The 20,978-nt window shown below is 41.7% G+C and overlaps 1 protein-coding gene across 1 annotated transcript in view; it reads right to left on the reverse strand.

The window, feature by feature from the left end:
* Dnah3 (dynein axonemal heavy chain 3) overlaps nucleotides 1–20,978 on the reverse strand; it is a 192,282-nt gene that overhangs the window by 101,754 nt on the left and 69,550 nt on the right. The window contains exons 27-37 of the mRNA XM_048331892.1: nucleotides 19,807–19,917; nucleotides 19,148–19,262; nucleotides 16,380–16,578; nucleotides 12,852–12,960; nucleotides 12,511–12,624; nucleotides 10,778–10,954; nucleotides 9,627–9,718; nucleotides 8,713–8,932; nucleotides 7,304–7,438; nucleotides 3,735–3,846; nucleotides 525–766 (exon numbers count right to left, since the gene is read on the reverse strand). Coding sequence (XP_048187849.1) covers nucleotides 525–766; nucleotides 3,735–3,846; nucleotides 7,304–7,438; nucleotides 8,713–8,932; nucleotides 9,627–9,718; nucleotides 10,778–10,954; nucleotides 12,511–12,624; nucleotides 12,852–12,960; nucleotides 16,380–16,578; nucleotides 19,148–19,262; nucleotides 19,807–19,917 — 1,626 coding nt within the window. The remainder of the gene's footprint in view (nucleotides 1–524; nucleotides 767–3,734; nucleotides 3,847–7,303; nucleotides 7,439–8,712; nucleotides 8,933–9,626; nucleotides 9,719–10,777; nucleotides 10,955–12,510; nucleotides 12,625–12,851; nucleotides 12,961–16,379; nucleotides 16,579–19,147; nucleotides 19,263–19,806; nucleotides 19,918–20,978) is intronic.

Here is a 20,978-nt window from a genome sequence, read left to right on the forward strand (position 1 = left end):
AGCTGACCCCAACATCTGGAAGCTATTCCTTAGCTTTTACACTCAAGGTTGGTGCCCTACCACTTGAGCCACACCTCTACTTCCAGCTTTTGAAAAGTCAGTTGAAGGTAAGAGTCCATGGACTTTTTTGCCTAGGCTAGCTTCAAACTGTAAATATCAGGTATCAGCCTCCTGAGTAGCTAGGATTACGGGCATGAACCACCAGTGCCCAGAAAGCCCTTAAATATTGTGTGGAAAAGTCATCTTGGCTGTATATCCTCTAGTTCTAGTGAAATCACAAGAACTAGAAACCAACTGGCCAATTTAACTCTCTCAATATTCCCCCTCCCCAAAAAATCATAAGAAAAATAGTTATTTAAACCATTATTAGACCCTATATAGTTACTGACTATAAGTACAAACGGCAGTATTGTTGAGAAATTGATAAATGTCATTCTCAACAAATGCATGTCTTCTATTGTCTTGATCACTGACTTCAATAAGAATTTATACCCAACTCACAAACAAGTGAGGCTTGTAGCTACCTTCTTATTATCATCCAGAACAGTGTTCATGTTTTCAATCCAAACAGCATCCACTGGCCCATCAAAGATAATCCACTTGCGGTCCTCAGATACAGAAGATGCTTGTTCCCGGAAAGCATTGGCCAGGACGCCATCTGTCCACTCATGACTCACCGGGTCAAAGCACCCATACAGCTGCCCCATTGTGATGGCCTTGGGGTTGATGATCTTGTACTCCACACCAAATTCCTCCATCTGGTTGGCTGGAGGAAAAGACCCAACATTAGTTACAGAGGCTCTGGTGATACCAGATGGTAGAAAAAACAATGCTACTTCAAACAAAAAACAGCCTTGATAAATGTGCAACCCAAAGAGAGTCCTTGTTTATTTATTTCCTCAATCTTGGAAACTGAACTCAGTGCTTCATACAGGGTAGGCAAATGATTCACCACTTGAGCCATGCTCCCTCCCTTTTGGGAGTTTTTAGTTTTTTTGGGGGGGGGGAACAGTACTGGGGCTTGATCCCTTAGGTTTTTCACATAAAGCTGTTGCCTGGGCCTCAGATCCACTTCTGTTCTTGGTGTTTAATTGGAGATAAGAATCTCAGCGACTTTCCTGCCAGGGTTGGCTTCTAACCTTAATCCTCAGAGCTCAGCTTCCTGAATAGCTAGGATTACAAGGTGTGGACTACCAGTAACTGGCTATGAAGGTTGTTTTGTGCAGGACGTCACACTTTTTTTTTTTTGCTTTTTCTCTCAAAGCCTAACACTCTATCACTTGAACCTCACCTCCACCCTCACCCTTTGGTATTTGAGATGGGGTATCACTGCTAACTTTGCATGGGCTGGCTTTGTCCAAGCTAGCCTCCACCCACTGAATAGATGAGATTAGAGGAAAGACCACCATGCCTGGTCCAAAAATAGTTTTTATAAAATGTGAGCTCAGGGGGCTGGGAATATGGCCTAGTGGCAAGAGTGCGTAGCTTGTATACATGAAACCCTAGGTTCAATTCCTCCGCACCACATATATAGAAAAGGCGAGAAGTGGTGCTGTAGCTCAAGTGGCAGAGTGCTAGCCTTGAACAAAAAAAGAAGCCAGGGATAGTGCTCAGGCCCTGAGTCCAAGGCCCAGGAATTGCAAATAAATAAATAAATAAATAAAATGTGAACTCAGTTCTTACATAGATTTTAAACTTAAGTACATGTTAGGTTGTTGGGTTATCATGGCCATTAGTTTCATAGTATACTTTATTCTGAGTCTTATTCCAAATGTGCTGATCAGACACAAGTCTAAAGCAACTGGACTAGGCCTAAGAACTCAAGGACTAAAGAAGAGAGACCCTATTTTATCATCTCAAACTATCTTATTGTCATAGTCCCTAACTACCTTGGCTTTAGGCTAGGATTCTGGAAAATAATAGTTACATTTTTCTATCTGATGGCTAATTTAGCCCTGAAAGCTTTTTCTCAACTGCTCAATGAGTGTCATTTGTCCCCTGAAAAATATACATACTATTATAATGCCAGCATCAAGCTGGAATATTTAGGCTAAATGGTTGGCACAGAGTATTTATTTAATAACAGAAAATTATGACACTTTTACATCATCCTTCAAAGTAAGAGAAAGTTGAAGTACTTAAGTGATTTACATCCTAAATAAAATTTATTTCTACAGAAATAGTACAAACACTGTAGTAGCATCTTTCTAATGCTTTTAGTTTCTTTTTTGTGGTACTGGGACTTGAACTCAGGGCCTTACACTTGCTAGGCAGGGACTCTACCACTGGAGCCACATATCTATCTATTCCCAACCTTCCTTATTTTTAAAAAATTGTGTTTTAGTCATAGGGTATCTCAACCTCTCCCCCCTCCCCAGGGCTGGCCTTGGATCACAAATCTCTTGCCTATGCCTCCCACATAGCTGAGGTTACAGGGGCATACCACTATGCCTGGCTTATTTGCTGAGATGAAGTCTTGCTTATCTTTTGTCCAGGTTGGCCCCAAACTACAATCCCCTCAATCTCGACCTCTTGAATAGCTGAGATTACAGTCATGAGCTACTTAGCCCAGCCCTCTCTTATAGTTTCTTAAAATGTAGTCACATAAATGGGGTGCTAGTGGCTCATGCCTCTAATCCTAGCTACTCAAGAGGCTAAGATCTGAGGATTGCAGTTTGAAGCCAGCCCTGGCAGGAAAGTATGTATGGCTCTTATCTCCACTAAACTACCAAGTTGGAAGTGGAGTTCTGGCTCAAGTGGTAGAGCCACTAGCCTTAAGCAAAAGAAGTTCAGGGACAGTTCAGACCCTGAGTTCAAACCCCAGGACTGACAGCAAAAAAAGAAAAATATTCATATCATTGTAATTAAAATGTAAATGCCCAAATTAGTGGGTGAGGCTGCGGTCCTCAACACAAAAATCTCAAAGATATCTAACAGCAACTTGGTTCTCAAATGTCATTAGAAAACCATTTTAAATGAAGTTCTTGACTTGAAATAAATATGTAAAAATATATCTAACATAGGACTACAATTCAAAACTATAAGCTTGTAAATTTATACTGAAACAAACAAAATGTCTGTCTGTTTCCCTGGCAGTCAATGTAGCTTCCATGTGTTGAATATAATTTCATTTATATAGGTATAATTTTCACAATCATGGAAGGAAGGAAGGAAGGGAAGAAGGAAGGAAGCAAGGAAGGAAGGAAGGAAGGAAGGAAGGAAGGAAGGAAGGAAGGAAGGAAGGAAGGAAGGAAAATAGGAAGGAAGGAAGGAAGGAAGGAAGGAAGGAAGGAAGGAAGGAAGGGAGAGAGAGAGAAAGAAAGAAAGAAAGGATTTTTATCCTCTACCTTAAAATGAAGAAAGGAAGGAAAGAGGAAAATATGGAAAGGGAAGAATGAATGGAAGAAATAAAAGTAAAAGAAAAGAAACAATGTGATGGTTTGGGTTTGCTTTTGGACTCATTTCATTTAGGCCAGTGACAGGAGTATCTCTCTCTTATTGGAGAGCCATTGAATAAGCCACGTTCAACATTGATAGAGAATTTCTCCAGTTTTTATAACATGCCCATAAAGTCCCTTGTTAGAAGCCATTCTCCCTTACTGTTTACCTGCTATGTGCCACATTCTACTTCTATCTCTGACAATCATGACCAGGGCCAGCAAAGCACAGCCTTGACATCCTCTCCAATGAGTAGGGAGTCCTGACCTCAACAAAAGCCAGGGATGTGAGCTTACCTGCATGTAAATCACCCAAAGCTGCAGCCAACACTTTATAAGCAGAGGTCTTGCCACCCATGGGGTCTCCAACAATCATAAAGCCATGTCTTACCAGCATCATCTCATAGATCTGGAAAGAGAAACCATGGAAGAATTTAGTAGTTGGGCACTGGTGCTCATACCTGTAATCCTAGATACTCAAGAGGCTGAGGATCGATTTGTAGTTTGAAGCCAGCCCAGGCAGGAAAGTCCATGTTTTTTGTTTTGCTTTTTGTCGGTCATGGAGCTTGAACTCAGGGCCTGGGTGCTGTCCCTGAGCTCTTCAGATCAAGGCTAGCACTCTATCACTTGAGCCACAGCCCCACTCCCAGTTTTCTGGTGGTTAACTGGAGATAAAAGTTTTACGAATCTTCCTGCTTGGCTGGCTTTGAACTTCCATCCTCAGATCTCAGCCTTCTGAGTAGCTAGAATTACAAGCGTGAGCCACCAGTGCCCGGCCTCCATGAGATTCTTAACTCCAATTAAACAAAAATAAGCTGGAAGTGGAGGCATGATTCAAGTAACAGAACTTCAGCCTTGAGTTAAAAATCTAAGAGATAGTATCCAGGCCCTGAACTCAAGCTCCAACACAAGTCAATTCAAGCTCCAAGTGCCTGTGCTTGGGCTTTGAAAAGCTCCCCACACACTGGACACCTGTGGCTCTCACCTGTAATCCTAACTACTCAGAAGGCTGAGATCTGAATATTGCAGTTCAAAGCCAGCCAGGGCAGGAAAGTTTGCTTCAATAAACTACTAAAAAGAAGCCAGAAGTGAGGGCTGGGGATATGGCAAGAGTGCCTGCCTCATATACATGAGGCCCTGGGTTCAATTCCCCAGCACCACATATACAGAAAATGGCCAGAAGTGGCGCTGTGGCTCAAGTGGCAGAGTGCTAGCCTTGAGCAAAAAGAAGCCAGGGACAGTGCTCAGGCCCTGAGTCCAAGCCCCAGGACTGGCAAAAAAAAAAAAAAAAAAAAGCCAGACGTGGAGGTGTAGTTCAAATGGTAGAGTGCTAACTTTGGGCACAAAAGCTCAGGGACAGTGCCCAAGCCCTAACTTCAAGCCCCAGAACTGGCACACAAAAAAAACCACAACTTCAATTAACAGTAATGTTTTTATTTATGGGGTATAGTATGATAATTCAATATATGTGTACAATAGGAAATGATTAAAACTAGGTAATTAGTATTGCTGTAATGACCATTGGTCATTTCCATTACCTCCTAGAGCTAAAGATTAGAATGATGGTCACACAGGCTAAAAAGGGTAGGGAGAGAGGGAGAGAGGTCAGATTATTGTTACTGAAAGACACAGAAAAAAATTACTTGTCTTATACCTGAGTGGAAATACTATAGAATTACCCTATGTAAATTGATCATATATTTATTTTGAAGAGGAAAAGGAAATGGTTATTACTTTAACAAACTGCAGTTCTGTTGGAAAGTTCCATTCTAGAGGGTTAACTGCTAATTTGATTTAATTGGAATCTCTTTAGATGAAAACATGTTTTCTGAGTCAGGCATCATGCTGTAAGATATGATGACATCTAGGTGCCAGTGGCTTACACTTATAATCTTATCTACTCAAGAGGCTGAGAAATATGGATCTTGGTTTGAAATCAGCTCAGGCAGAGAAGCATAAGATACTCTTATCTCCAAATAGCCACCAAAAAAAACTGGATATGGAGCTGTGGCTCAAATGGTAATGCACTAACCTTGAACACAAAAGGTCAGGGACAGTGCCAAGCCCTGAGTTCAGGCCCCCAAGACTGGTACCAAAATAAAAAAAAAAGACACAATGTCATTCCAACCCCTACTCTTAAGACTCAGCAGCTACGTGAGAGCCTATTTCTTGAATGTCCTGATTGTTCCTGTGGGTGACAAGTGGCCCATTTTAGTTAAAACACTAGCATTTGTATGAGATTTTATGTTTTTTTCCTCCATTTTCTCCCTTTGACTATGCGTCCCTCAGAGAAAGGGAAAACTTGAATTTTTTAATTTTGAAGATCAAGTTCTCATTGCTCTTGGAAATGAGTCTTTAAGGAGGCTCTAAGTGAAGGTAATAACAATGGGGTTGTAGAGGAGGGCAGGAATCTCATTCAGCAAATGTCTCCGAAGCACCTACTTTGTGCCAGACATTGGTTTAGACACTCCAGACTTAATTATATATATGTATATATGTACATATATACATGTACATACATATATACATATATAATTTAAGATTGAGTATATATCATATTAAAGGACAGATAGTTTCTGATACCTTATTTTAAAAACATTTCCTTGCTTTTGAAAATCAGTGCTAAGCTTTATAAAAGTTCATTGGGATGTCTGCAAATTCCTTTGAAATATTATTATAAAGATGATAAATGAAAGGAGGCAGATAGATGGGTAGATTGATGGAAGAATGGGTAAGTGATAACACAAGTATTAAAACATATTAATGATGAAGTCAAAGTCTTGGGAATGGATGTTTTCATTATAATTCTACTTGTTTAAGATATTCCATAAAAATATTGGGGAAAAAAAGCTTATTCATAAAGAATAGTTCACCTGAAAGTTCCAACAAATAAATTGGGATCTGAGATTGAGTTAAGTGAAATGTTTTGCTTTGTTTTTGAAGCAGCTCACTTGGTTATATAGTAGGAAAAAATCATTATTTTCACCACAGGTCAATTTGGTCTCAGAATCTGAAGACACCATCCTACTTAGCCTGTTTTTCAATTAATAATGTGACTTTGGGAAGTGGTAAGGCTTACAATGCTGATGACACTAAGTGGGTGGTGGAGATAATAATGACTTAATTATATATAGTATCTGTCACTATATTTAGCACTTTTCTATACCTCTGAATAACTAAATTTCTATGTGGGGAAGGTTTTTCTCTTTTCACTTTACAGATGAGGAAACTGAGGCTCAATGGGGTGAAATAAATTGCCCAAAATCTCACAGCAGGATTTGATTGGAGATTTGAGCCTATGTCTGTATTAATCCCATTTTTGTTCCCTCTCTGGACTTCAGAAAGGATGAATCAGATGATATGTAAGGCATCTTATCATTATGGCCTATGATTTTGCAAAGAAAGTGCATTTGAGGCCTATTTCATTCAATTTATCTTGGAAAGCAATCTCAGAGAGGGAATCCTGAGATTAGAAGGAAGCTTCAAGTAAATTTCTAGAATCAAGTCTAACTACAGACACGTGTGATTTTCCTGTACAATCACCTGCCTGTCATCTGCAGACGCTTAGCTTTCCCTGGGTAGTCAGCACCTTCAGATCAGCTGATGTGACTTGGGTGGGGCTATCTCCATCTATGCTTGGTTGTGGTCCAGGCCCAATCTCTGTAACTGAGTCAAAAGTGATCATATGACTTGATCAGAATCATCTAACAACGTTGAACTTTAATTCTGCAGTACAACAGATGGCCACATGATCTGTTAACTCTAGCTCCATGTTGTCAGTCCTGCTCCTCTCTGCCCTAAATCCTAGTTCCTGCTTCCTGTAGACAGTAGAACAGGGACATCTTACATGGGTCCAAGGAACTAACCTGGATAACCTTTCCAATAAACCAGGGTACTGGCTGAAGACCCATCTTTTTGGTGTTGTTATTCAGGGATTCCAGGAAAACTTCATAGTCTGGCTTTGGAAGAACCACTCCAGGAAACAAATCTGAGATAATCCCCTGTTGACAAGGATTCGAGAGAAGGTGGCAAGGATGAATGTGATTCTCAACATTTTCCTAAAATGAAATCTATAGGCAGAAGAAATGTTTGAAAACTCTCAAAGCTCATTTTCCCCTTGCACCAAAAACTCATCCAACGTTATGGATGCCAACTGTTAATCATAATTTCCCTCCCCTAAAATTTAAAACGGTAAATATTTAGTAAGTTTGTAGTACTGCTTTCTAATTGTTGTGTTCAGAATGACCAAGATAATCATGATTGCTGTCTTTATGGAATTCACATCCTGGTTGGTAAAGAAAAAAAGACATTAAATTAGTACAAAAAGAAATTACTTATATTGAATAAACATAACTACCTAAACCCAACAGCAAATTTTTTTCTTTTTTACTGTATTTGGGGGGATTGAACCCAGGACATTGCACTAGCGAGGCAAGAGCTTTGCCACTGAGTTACATCCTAGCACCAATAGCAAAGCTTATCCTATTACAGAAATAATTTTTGTCAGGTACCAGTGGCTCACTCCTGTAATCCTAGCTACTCAGGATGCTTAGAGATCTGAGTATTAAGATTTGAAGTCATCTCCCTTATTGGGAATAATTAGCACAGGTTTCGGCAAGTCACAGCAGAGGATCACAAGAGCCCAATAGCTATACCCTTATGATCACATATGATGCTGCTAAGTGAAATGAACTCCATGTATGGAAATGATTGTTATATCACAGTTGTAACTACTTTCAATGTCCCATGTGTATCTGTAGCTTCTACTATTGATGATGTTCTTGTATCACCTTCCTGTGGTTGTATCTACACTATCTCTGTAATCTTATCTGAGTATATTGGAAACCGCTATACTGGTTTTAGAACTAGGAAATTGAAAGGGAATACCAAAATCGAGAGACACAGGGTAAAAAAAGACAAACAACTACAAATGATTTGAAGTCAGTCCAGGCTGAAAAGTCTGTGAAATTCTTATCTCCAAGTAACCAGCAAAAAGCTAGAAGTGGAGGAATGGTTCAAGTGGTAGAGTGCCAGCTTTGAGTGGAAGAGAGTGGTCTAGAGTTCAAAACCCAATACTGGCCCCCAAAAAGAAAAGGGAAAACAAAATTTTAAATTGGAACTAGACAGAGCTATTTGCTAACAAGATTATTACTTAGCAACAGGAGATATGTTTTGTTTGGAATGAGAGAGGGTATGAAAGGACAGAAGATGAGGAGTAAAGATGCTGAAGAAGTTGAGCCTGGGTCCTTAGCCAATGTCCTAAAGGCTTGCACACCTGAAACAGAGGGACATCTTGAGCTAAGAACTTGGCGAGGTTGACATCAAGCAAGGCGCGGAGCAATAAGACGCTTTCATCCTCCTCCGGATATTTGAGCTTTAGGTTGCCTGCGGCTGTGAGCACGGACTTGACGGCCCGCATGCCATAGTCGTAGTGATGCTGGGAGGAGAGCTGTTCTGAGCACAGACGATAGGTTGCAACGATCTTCTGGGCAAGACTGGAAGGACAAAGACACATCTGCAGGTTCTGACCCCCACCTCTGCAGAGAGTGGGCTTGCCCATGGATTTGAGGAGCAGCCCCATCATTTAAAGTTCGTAACCAAACTGAGTTAAGGATACATAACTGTCTTTCAAGATTATGGAAAAGACAATGTGAAAGACAAATGGTAAAATTTGGAATGGCTTAATGAAAGCCAACTTACAATAATTATTTGCAAGTCTTGTTATATGTGTTATATGTATAAACAAACGTACATATGTGTGTGTGTGTGTGTATGTGTGCCTTAGAAAACCATATAATTTTCTAATGGTAAATAACCCAGTTGATTGATAAAAAAATTTAATGAATTGTTAAGTAATATTAAACAACTGTGGAGTCGTTTCATATGTACTATAGTTTTGCCTTAGGCCACTTAATAATGTGACATAAATTGCTAAAGTGAGGAGTAGAGACGATATGAGCAGCCACTTGAATAAAAGAGGCTCTTTCTTAGCCCACTGGGCTAATTCCCAGTCAGTACCAAATTATTTCAGTACCAAAGCCAGGGCTATATGCTCTCAGGTTAGCCAGTGAAAAGAAGCAAGTTTGTTATGTTTTCTCTTTTCTTCCAACTCACATTGAATCCATTACACAAAAGCCACTCCTTAAGAGCATTTCAGAACACACTGAGTGGAAAACTAATGTAATATACCTCCTGGAGTCCAGAAACCCCATAGAATACAAGGAGATTTCTCCAATAAGAGCATAATCTGGCACCATCATAGCCACTGTCCGGAATAAGGCCTGGAAAAGAAATAACTGATCAGAATCTGAATACATACAGAGAGTACTTTGAGGAGGAACATCTACAGAGGCAAAGGGAAGTAGCATGACCATTCTCTCTCTCTCTCTCTCTCTCTCTCTCTCTGGTCACTCTTTTCAGCTGGGTGCCAGATGCTCTCCTATAGAAGACCTAGCCACTCTCTTGTGTTTTTGCCTTCAATTTATGCAGCTAAGGCCATCTAGGGCCCAGTTGCCTCCAAAGGTCTGGAAACCACTTCATTTTCATCTGCTTCATAGTCAAGCGCTCTAAGCAGCTCAGCCTAGGTTTGATACAGTCCTATATATTGAAATGTAATACTATTTTATATAGAGATTTGCTTTAGCTGTCTATAGTACTTTTCCTTTTTTAAGCCAAGTTCTAAAACTATCAGATTTCATGTAACAATCCCAATTTCTAGATGCTTCTGGGGAAAAAATGAGACCCGAAATCTTGTATACCAGTAGTAGGTTGGACCTAAAAGGTAGCTCTTGCTTCCAGGTGGATAATTCTGTTATTATACAATACTATTATATTATGTAATAGTATTATTATAATAACCATTGCTGTTATTGTGTTGAGGGGCTTGAACTCAGGGCCTGTGTGCAATCCCTTAGCTTTTTGCTTAAGGCTGCACTCTTCCACTTGAGCCACAACTGAATTTCCTGTTTTTTGCTGGTTAATTGGAAATAAGAGTCTCATGGACTTTCCTGACCAGCCTCCTGAGTACCTAGGATAACTGGCATCAATCACCAGCACTGGTAAAATGGTGACTTTTATTCCAGTGGTCATTGTTTCCTGTTTGCCATTGGTCATTATGTACATATTCCCCTTTCTCCAGGAGACCTTGTTGGGTAGCTATGTTCTGAGACCAAGATCTTGCTACTATTCCTTCTCACAACCAAAATAAACACAAAAACAAGAAACAAAAAAAAAAGCCTCCTGTTACTGTTGCAATGCTCTATGAGATCCTCTGATACATACTACAGAAAGTTCTATACCATGAAGTATCCATGTTATATAAAGTCTATGCTCATGTTTACCTTGAGGTTGTCTGGCAGCTCAGCCCTGCCGGCATATCCAGGGTTCATGGTGATGAAGACAGCACAAGTTGGGTTCAGGGAGAGCTCAGTGCCTTCGAAAATGAAGGTCTTTAGCTTCCGGATAATGGCCTGTTGAATGCTGAGGATCTGCTGGGCTACCACAGACAGCACTTCTACCTGTGGTTGAGAGCACCTGGCTGATGGAAGTTCTGCTTGGGTCCCCCTAACTTATCAGAAAAGAACCCATCACCTGCCTGGTGCTGATGACTTATACCTGCAATCTCAGCTACTCAGGAGGTTGAGACCTGAGGATTATGGTTCAAAGCCAGCCTGAGCTGTGAGTATCTCTATTTAACTATAAAAAGCGGAAAGGGGAGGAATAGCTCAAGTGGTAGTTCACCAGCCTTGAACAAAGTAGCTAAGTGACAGTGCTCAGGTCCTGAGTTCAAGTCTCACAAACATAAAAATAAAACAAAAAAGCCATCACTTAAAAACAAACTTTCATAGTCAGAATAGAAGCATGATTTGGGGATTTCACAAAGAAAGGAAAACTGGTGCGTATGTGTTTTACACAGCATTTAATTTTTGTTTCAACACCACTTAGTGGTTGGTACTGAAGAAGCATTCAGTGTTTATTGCTTCAAATTATATGTTTGCAAGTCCTGATCATCCACTCTCTTGTGATGTGTCCTTTGTACCACTACAATAGACTCCTCTCATGTTCTATTTGTTTAATTTCTGTGTGCATGTGCTAATACTGGGGTTTGAACTCAGGACCTTGTGTTTTTGCCTGTTTTGTTTTTCTCAAGGATAATACTGGGGCTGGGGATATGGCCAAGTGGCAAGAGTGCCTGCCTTATATACATGAGGCCCTGGGTTCGATTCCCCAGCACCACATATACAGAAAATGGCCAGAAGTGGCGCTGTGGCTCAAGTGGCAGAGTGCTAGCCTTGAGCAAAAAGAAGCCAGGGACAGTGCTCAGGCCCTGAGTCCAAGCCCCAGGACTGGCAAAAAAAAAAAAGGATAATACTCTACCACTTGAGCCACACTGTCACTTCTGGCTTTTTGCTGGTTAACTAGGGATAAGAGTCTCTCAGACTTCTCTGCCTGTATGGTTTCAAATTACAATCCTTATATCTCAGGCTTCTGAGTAGCTAAGATAATAGGTGTGAGCCACTGGCACCTGACTTAATTTTTATTTCTTGTTACTAGAATGTAACCACCTAGAGGGCAAGGACATTTCTATGCCTCTGTGTATCATAAACACATACTGTTGCTCACATACAGTAGCTGTTCAAAATTTTTGAATGTGTCAGTGAATGGGTATGATGAGGAGGTAAAGATGTGTATAAAATATGTACTCTGTTTCCTTGTCACTGTTTAGATTTAGTTTATTAAGTACCTAAGCTGTACAAAATTCATAGAGGAAACATGAGCCCTTGTCATTAAGAAGCTGAGAACAGGGGCTGGGAATATGGCCTAGTGGTAGAGTGCTGGCCTCGCATACATGAAGCCTTAGGTTCAATTCCTCAGCACCACATATATAGAAAAAGGCCAGAAGTGGAGCTGTGGCTCAACTAGTAGAGTGCTAGCCTTGAGCAAAAAGAAGCCAGGGGCAGTTCTTAGGCCCCGAATTCAAGCCCCAGGACTGGAAAAACAAAAAAGCTGAGAATCCAGAAAAAGGGCCCTGAACAATCAATGCTTCCACACTGTAGCCTAGCAGCACGGTTACCTCAATCCTGTTGAATTCGTCGAAACATGCCCATGCTCCGGCCTGGGCCAGCCCCTTGAAGAACTTCCCCATGGCTTTGTAATCCAAACCGTCAGAACAGTTGAACACCACACACTGGAAAAAAAAAAAAAAAAAGAGCATGTGGGCCCCTTCAGGATGGTGCCCACACCACTTCTATCACCAGCACCCCAGAAGGGGGGGGGTACCTCTCTTCTTGTTCTACTGAACAAGATGGGGCCCCACTCTGCCAGCTACTAATCATCCTGAACTTCATGCTCATGTTCCTGGGCAGAGGTTGAGAGAACACAGAGGAGAAGCCCGGATGACTAACATTTCCCTACCTGCTTGGCCAATGCTTTGGCCAAATCTTTGGTGGTTTCTGTCTTTCCTGTTCCAGCAGGGCCCTCTGGAGCTCCCCCAAGGTTCAGCTTCAAAGCTCCCATCAATGTCCTAGGGAGAAGAAAATAGGAGCTTTGTGTGCAAGGAGAGAAGCTAGCTTTTACTTTTCTTCCTTTGGGTGGGAGAGTGGAGGTGCTGGTCCTGGGGCTTGAACTCAGGACCTGGGCGCTATCTCTGAGATTTTTGCTCAAGGCTCTACCTCTTGGGCTACAGCTGCACTTCCAGGCTTTTTTTTTTTTTTTGTGGTGGTTAATTATCAACAAGAGTCTCACTTACTTTCCGGCCTAGGTTGGAAAATCAGCTTCTCATTCTATTGAATCATATAAATAATTGAAAATTTGCTCCTAATTATACATGCAATATGTCATCATCATTTAAAACAATCTGTTTTACTCAGCATTGTAATCTCAGAGTTTGGCACAGTGCTTGGCACATGGTAGCTACCATAAATACCTGTCTAATTGAATGATTGGATGGAAAAAGGAATAGATGTAAGTGAATCAAACGAAGTGAAAAGCATACTTCATAGTCCAAATATTGCCAGGGCTAGTGAAATGGTCAATAAATATATTTCTCCCACAAGATTATGAGCTCTTGAGTTCAGGAAACATACTTCAATTAGTTCTATATCCTCAGTAAAAATATACAGTGCCCGAAATGAATGATGTAGCAAAATTGATCCTACAGCCCTTGTTAAAGGTCCTTTTTTCTGGTACTAGGGATTGAACTCAGGGCCTTGCATATACAAGGTAAACTACCACTTTAGATATGGCCCATTTCCTGATATAAGCATAACTTCATTTAACACACTATCTTATAATTTTCTTTTGCTTTTTTTTTTTTTCCAGTCCTGGGGCCTTGGACTCAGGGCCTGAGCACTGTCCCTGGCTTCTTTTTGCTCAAGGCTAGCACTCTGCCACTTGAGCCACAGCACCACTTTTGGCCATTTTCTACATACATGGTGCTGGGGAATTGAACCCAGGGCTTCATGTATACAAGGCAACACTCTTGCCACTAGGCCATATTCCCAGACCTCTTTTGCTTCTTTTCTTAAGGCAGGTTGCCATATAGCCCTGGCTGGCCTCCAACTCTTTATGTGGGCAAGGCTACCTCATTTAAACTCATGATCCTCCTACCTCAGACTCCTAAGTGCTGAGATTACAGTTGTGCACAGCTGGCTCTTATAATCTTCTGAACATGACTCCCCAAACCTTAATTAGATTTAGGGTTTGTTAGGTCATGCATGTTGCAGAGAAAAGTTTAAGAAATGGTTTACTTAGAACTAGAGCCTTATATATCACCCTGCACCAAAATCAATTCCAAATGGATCAAAGACCTCGAAATTAAAATAGATACCCTGAAAACACTAAAGGAAGGAGTAGGAGAAACACTTGGGCTCCTTGGCACAGGACAGAACTTCCTTAACAAAGACCTAGAAATGCTACAAATCAAAGAAAGGATGGACAAATGGGACTGCATCAAACTGCAGAGCTTCTGCAGGGCAAAAGACATAGCTCGCAAGATAAACAGAAAGCCCACAGACTGGGAGAAGATCTTTACCGGCCATTCAACAGACAAAGGCCTCATCTCTAAAATATATGCAGAACTAAAAAAATTACCCTCTTCCAAAACAAAACCGCAGAGAACCAATAGCCCCCTCATCAAGTGGGCTAAAGACTTACAAAGAGACTTCTCTGATGAGGAAATGAGAATGGCCAGGAGACATATGAAAAAATGCTCTACATCACTGGCCATAAAAGAAATGTAATTACTTTCAACATGCCATGTGAAACCGTAGCTTCTATTGTTGATGATCCTCTTGTATCCCCTTCCTGTGGTTGTACCTGCACTATCACTGTATCTTATCTGAGTACATTGGAAACTGTGTATACTGGTATTAGAACTAGGAAAGTGAAAGGGAATACCAAAATCGAGAGACACAGGATAAAAAGACAAACGACTGGGGCTGGGGATATAGCCTAGTGGCAAGAGTGCCTGCCTCGGATACACGAGGCCCTAGGTTCGATTCCCCAGCACCACATATACAGAAAACGGCCAGAAGCGGCGCTGTGGCTCAAGTGGCAGAGTGCTAGCCTTGAGCAGGAAGAAGCCAGGGACAGTGCTCAGGCCCTGAGTCCAAGGCCCAGGACTGGCCAAAAAAAACAAACAAACAAACAAAAAGACAAACGACTACAAAAGCAATACTTGCAAAACTGTTTGGTGTAAACCAACTGAACAACTCATGGGGGGGGAGAGGGAAAGGGGGAGGAGGGAGGAGAGAATGAGGGAGGAGGTAACAAACAGTACAAGAAGTGTATCCAATGCCTAATGTATAAAACTGTAACCTCTCTGTACATCAGTTTGACAATAAAAATTTAAAAAAAGAAATGGTTACTTAGGAGGAATATATATATATGTACACATATATATACATGTAACATATATTATACATAATGTAACTATAGCTAATAATACTGTGTGATATTTAGAGTATTTGCTAAATTGGTAGATTATAAATGCTCTTGCCACAGAGAAGAAAATAATTGTGTAAAATGACAGATATGTTACTTTTCCACTCTAGTAATCATCTTAAATATATATAACAATTTATTTTTTTAAAAAACACAGTTGTGGAATAATGAACAGAATAAATGATGTGTAAAAATGTCACAGAATAGGAAACAAGTGACTGAGGATATTTAAAAAAGAAATTTCTCTCAAGTATCTTATAATTATTATTTTGTGTTAGTGCTGGGGCTTGTACACAAAGTCTGGGTGCTGTCCCTTAGCTGTTTTACTCAAGGCTAGTTCTCTACCACTTGAGCCACAGATCCACTTATGGCTTTTTGCTGGCTAACTGGAGATAAGAGTTTCACTTTTGTGCCCAGACTGGCTTTTAACCCTGATCCTCAGATTTCAGCTTCCTGAGTAGCTATGATACAGGTGTGAGCCACTAGTGCATAGTTCAAATATTATTTTTACAATGTACAAAACTGCACTGTGAGAAAAAAAATCCAAAAGCAAAAGAAAACCTGAATGCCAAGGAAAAGTGGCTAAGTATTCTGCTGAGTGTAGAATTGGCAAGTGTCTCTTCTCCAGACTAGCTAGGAATCTTGGAGAGTCCTGTCTTGGTCAACTTTTCAGCCACAGTTATTTCCAGGCATCATGTTGGTTTCTGCCACTGCAGACTTGCTACTTGAGAGCATCATGTCATTTTCACAGTTGCACCGCACTGTTCTGCTGTTTGGTTCCAACTTATCAGTGGCTCCCTGGTAGGTCCCCATCTCTCACCTGAGTGCCCAGTTTCCATGCCCACTATGTGACTATGGGGACAAATGGGAAAATTCTGAAATCAGAAACTCTAAAATGCTGATGATAATAAACCCAAGGTCATCCCCACCCTTCCTCCCAGATCTTTTCTGATCCTGAGTTCTCCGTTCAGCCCTCAAGCTGGAGGCCCCAGGCTTTACCTGTAGCAACGATCGGTCAGGGGTGTGATCACCAGCCGGGGTGAGTTTCCCAGGTACTCGTAGCCATACAAGGCTTCTGTGGTTATCATCTGCACATGTACATCCTTTGACACCCAGTAGTAGCGCAGTTGTGAGATCCACTGGAAATCGTTCAGATTACAGACCTTATCCTCGGCTAACTTGGCCACCACATCACGAGCTATGGAACACCAGGCAGAAACACAACCCACAGAGCCATCAGAACCCTCATCTCCATGGTGTCCTTAGCAAAGGACAGTGTCCAGGCTGCCTCTCACTGTTCAGACTAGTTCAAGGTCTACCGTGCTTCCTGTCCTATTCAACTATAGGCAAGACTGTATTGCAGAAGCCTGTCTTGACTTTCTCCCAGGAGCAGGCATAAGATCTATGGTGTAATCTTCTCTCTGATAGCAAAGCAGAGGTGTTAAATCTGTGTACCCTGAAAACAATCTTCCTGGGTTCTAATTCTGGTTCCACCAGAACTGGCTGTGTTAACTCAGGCAAATTACTCAACCACTGTTTCAGTTGCACACTCTGTAAAATTAGGTTAACATAGTACCCACTTTTATGAGGACTAAATGAGTGTGTGTACATATACACACATACACACAGATAGAAAACACGGCCAACATATAAAATAAGGCCAGGCGCCAGTGGCTCATGTCTTTAGTCCTACTCAAGAGGATTGTGGTTTGAAGCCAGCCTGGGCAGGAATGTCCATGAGACTGATCTCCAATAAATGACCCAAAGAGCCAAAAGTGGAACTGTGCCTCAAGTGGTGGAGTGCTAGCCTTGAGCAGAAAAGCTCAGAGACAGCAACCAGGCCCTGAGTTGAACTCAGCAGTGGAACACAAAAAATATTATATAAGTATTATATTATCTACTGCTATTCCCAAATTGGGTGAGGGATGGACTCAAGAGAATTTGAAATACGTAGTAACTGCAAGTGCCCTCACGTCCCTAGTATGCCTTTTTGACTCTAGGATAGCCTAGAAAGAATCAGAGGTAGTAAGCACAAGGAGGTATGTCAAAAATTCACAGTAAAAGGTATTCTTCCCCTCCAGGGCCTGAAGAACCAGCAAGGAGATACATTTCTAGGTTTTTCCTTTCTCTCACAGGCCATGGAGTTAATTTTCTCATAGTGATAGGAGCACTGAAGTTGAAGAATGGATGTGGGTTTATGAAAATCCTTGTCTCTCAGGTGACTCACAAGATGCAGGCTGCTGAGATGCCTAAACTAGTACAGTAGGCTCCAGCTTAGGATCTCAGAAACATGACTTTGCAAAATGACACTTCTGCAAATTTACTGCCTCTCTGAGAGAGAAGTTTTTATAACAGAAAAAGCCAGAGTTTTAGAAGACTATACCAGAAGTTTTGCCTTCCTTTCTAAAAAATATACCAGCCCCTTGGAGCGTATAAGTGTGTGCGTACATGTGTGGGGTGATACTAGGGCTTGAAGGCAGGGCCTGCAGGCTGTTCTTTATCCTTTCTGCTCATGTCTAGCACTCTACAACTTGAGCCACACTTCCACTTCTGGCTTTTTGGTAGTTAATTGGCAATAAGACTCTCAAGGACTTCTCTACCTACCCTAGCTTTGAACCACGATCCTCAGATTTCAGCCTTCCTTGTCCACGTCTCTAACTTCTACCAGCTACTTGTGCAGGTATGTGAGGTGTACATTCCCCCTCCTCCACCTCTGATTTTATGTTAGTCTAAGTGGCTAAAATCAGATTGCAATGAGCATTAGCACCTAGAGAATAAGATGCTGTGATATGTTAGTAGGGAGCTAGGTATCTGAGTGAGACAGTTTCTAGGCAACCAGCCTGGTCCAGCCCTTGGTTTCCTTGGTGATGAGGTAGTGATGATATGGGGGTTGTTTGTTTATATAAAGGCCCCAATTCTTTTTCATTACCATCTTTTTGTTTCAGGGAATAGCTAGAAGGCATCATCTGTTAGGAAGCAACAACTTCTTGCATCACTTCCCATTCTACTCCTTTGGGTTTGGAATAAGACAGAGGAACCTCTTGTCCCTTACTCTGTGGCTCCCAGAAAGTTACTTCCCTCTATATCATCTTTTTTTTTCTATGCCAGTCTTGGGGCTTGAACTCAGGGCCTGGGCGGTGTCCCGGGAGTTTTTGCTCAAGGCTCTACCACTTGAGCCATAGCTCTACTTCTGGCTGTTTTGGTACTTGCTCGGGCTGGCTTCAAATCATGATCCTCAAATCTCAGGCCCTGGAGTAGCTAAGATTACAGTTGTGAGCCACCACAGCCCACATAATATCATGTTCTTTCTTTTTTTTTTTTTTTTGCCAGTCTTGGGTAGGGCTTGAACTCTGGGCATGCGTGCTGTCCCTGAGCTCTTCAGCTCAAGGCTAGCACTCTACCACTTTGAGCCACAGTGCCACTTCCAGTTTTCTGGTGGAAAGTGTCATGGAGTTTCCTTCCCAGGCTGTCTTTGAGCTGCAATACTCAGATCTCAGCCTTCTGAGTAGCTGGGATGACAGGTATGAGCCACCGGTGCCCATCTATCATGTTCTTAATCTGTGAACTATATGTGCAATGAAATAATGCTAACTGATTACTGAGCACGAATCTTGGGCCCTAGTGAGTATTCAAATTCTTATTCATTTGGAGGAGCTTGTCCCTAATGGATTAGGAAACCCCAAGTCATTGCATTCAAAAGAACTGAGAAGCCACCCAGCTGCCCCTGCTGGGCAGTGGGTAATACCAGGGGAAGTCTCCGTGCTTACCGTGGACATCAATGACTGTGAGGGCCCCAAGAGTGAGCCGAGCTCCACTGCTCAGCTTTCCCCGCACCAGCTCCACAATCTCGGCAATCTGGTTATTGCTCTTTCTCAGGAAATCCTGGTCAAGATACAGGTGGGGACAATCAAGTAAGTTGGATTTTCTTCTGGAAATCATTAATTCAGGGAGTGAAGTCTCAATGACCATCCAATGTCCCGAGCTAGACTCTTGGATGCCATCCCTCAAACCAACCTATTCCATGCCTCTAGGGACAGAAAATCTGCCAGATTAATCCCTTGAAGCAAAGGCTGATAAAACTTAGAACCCTGAGAGAAGGGGTGACATTGTCCAAAAAAATGTATTTGTGACCTGACTTATGTAACTGTAACCCCTATATATATCACCTTCATAATAACAATAAAAAGAAATTTAAAAAACTTAGAACCCTGTAGTTCAGGATTTCTAAGAAAAACAGTGAGCAGTCTTGAACCACTGGCTTCTAGGTCTGCAATTCCCAGTTTTCCATCTCGTTGGCCCTTTGAGAACTCATGCCTCTGTGATGCTGTGGTTCAAATTATTGTTATTATTTTGTTTAGAAAATGAAACAGGGCTATTTGAATGCTTTCCAGCCCCCTCTGCAGGCTTCACAGCAGGTTGAACTTACCGGTAAGGTCCGTGCTTCCAGGGCTTCTGACACTTCCTTGGTCCAAAAGATGGAGGAGACACAGATCACCACCTGACCAGGCCACTGCAAGACCCACAAGTTCCGAGGGACCTAGGAAGAGAGGCATGCTCAGGATCAGGCTTCACAGGGGATGTGGCATGACTTTCTAAAGCACACTGACAGTGCAAACAAAAGCCTCCCCACCCTCAGGTGTTAAGAGGTGACATCTCTAGGATTGCTGATTTATATCTTCCTCCTTACAGTTCATGAAAAAGAAAAAAAAAACAGTCTCATCGGCTTTGAAATTTTAATTTAATTTTTTTCTACTACTGGGGCTTGAACTCAGGGCCTAGTTCTCTGGCTTCCCTTTTTCACACAAGGCGGGTGCACTACCATTTGAGCCATACCACCACTTCCAGTTTTTTGTTTGTTAAATGGAGATAAGACTTTCTCTGATTTGCCTGCCCAAGCTGGCTTTAAATTTCAACCCTCATATCTCAGTCTCCTGAATGGCTAGAACTACAAATGCAAGCATCAGTGCCTGGCTTCCCCTCAATTTTTTATTTAGAATGTATTATAAGAAAAATGATTGGCCTGTCATTTTCACTGTGAAGAACAGCAAGGTTGGTCCTGAAAACTTTAATGTGAAAGTATTAATTAGATACATTTAAGTTTGATGGAAGGGGATAAAAAATGGGAATAGGGGTCTAGAAGTAAGAAGAGGCAATTGAAAGCAGAGGTAAGAAGCCAGATGCTGGTAACTCAAGCCTGTAATCCTAGCTACTCGAGAGGCTGAGATCTGAGAAGCATGATTTAAAGCCAGCTTAGGCAGACAAAACTTGGAGACTTTATCTCCAAAAAGCCAGAAGTGTGGTTCAAATGGTAGAGCACCAGCCTTGAGTCAACAAGCCAAGCAAGAGCAAGAGGTTCTGAGTTCAAGCCCCAGTACTGGCACCAAGAAAAAAAAAGGGGGGGGGTGGACTCAATGTGCAAAGTGAACCTTGCTAGAGGCTAGCTAAAGACTTGTTGTGACAGTTTCTTTCTTTTTTGGCTTTGTGTCCCACTTGTTTCTCTTTAGCCTTTGGGGACTTAATGAATTACACAGTGAATGCTGAATTGAAAGGGTATCATGTGACAGGAAAATCAAGCCTGTAGCAATCAAAGAGCTGTCA

The sequence above is a fragment of the Perognathus longimembris genome, chromosome 23 (assembly GCF_023159225.1).
Source record: "Perognathus longimembris pacificus isolate PPM17 chromosome 23, ASM2315922v1, whole genome shotgun sequence".
Classification (NCBI taxonomy): domain Eukaryota; kingdom Metazoa; phylum Chordata; class Mammalia; order Rodentia; family Heteromyidae; genus Perognathus; species Perognathus longimembris.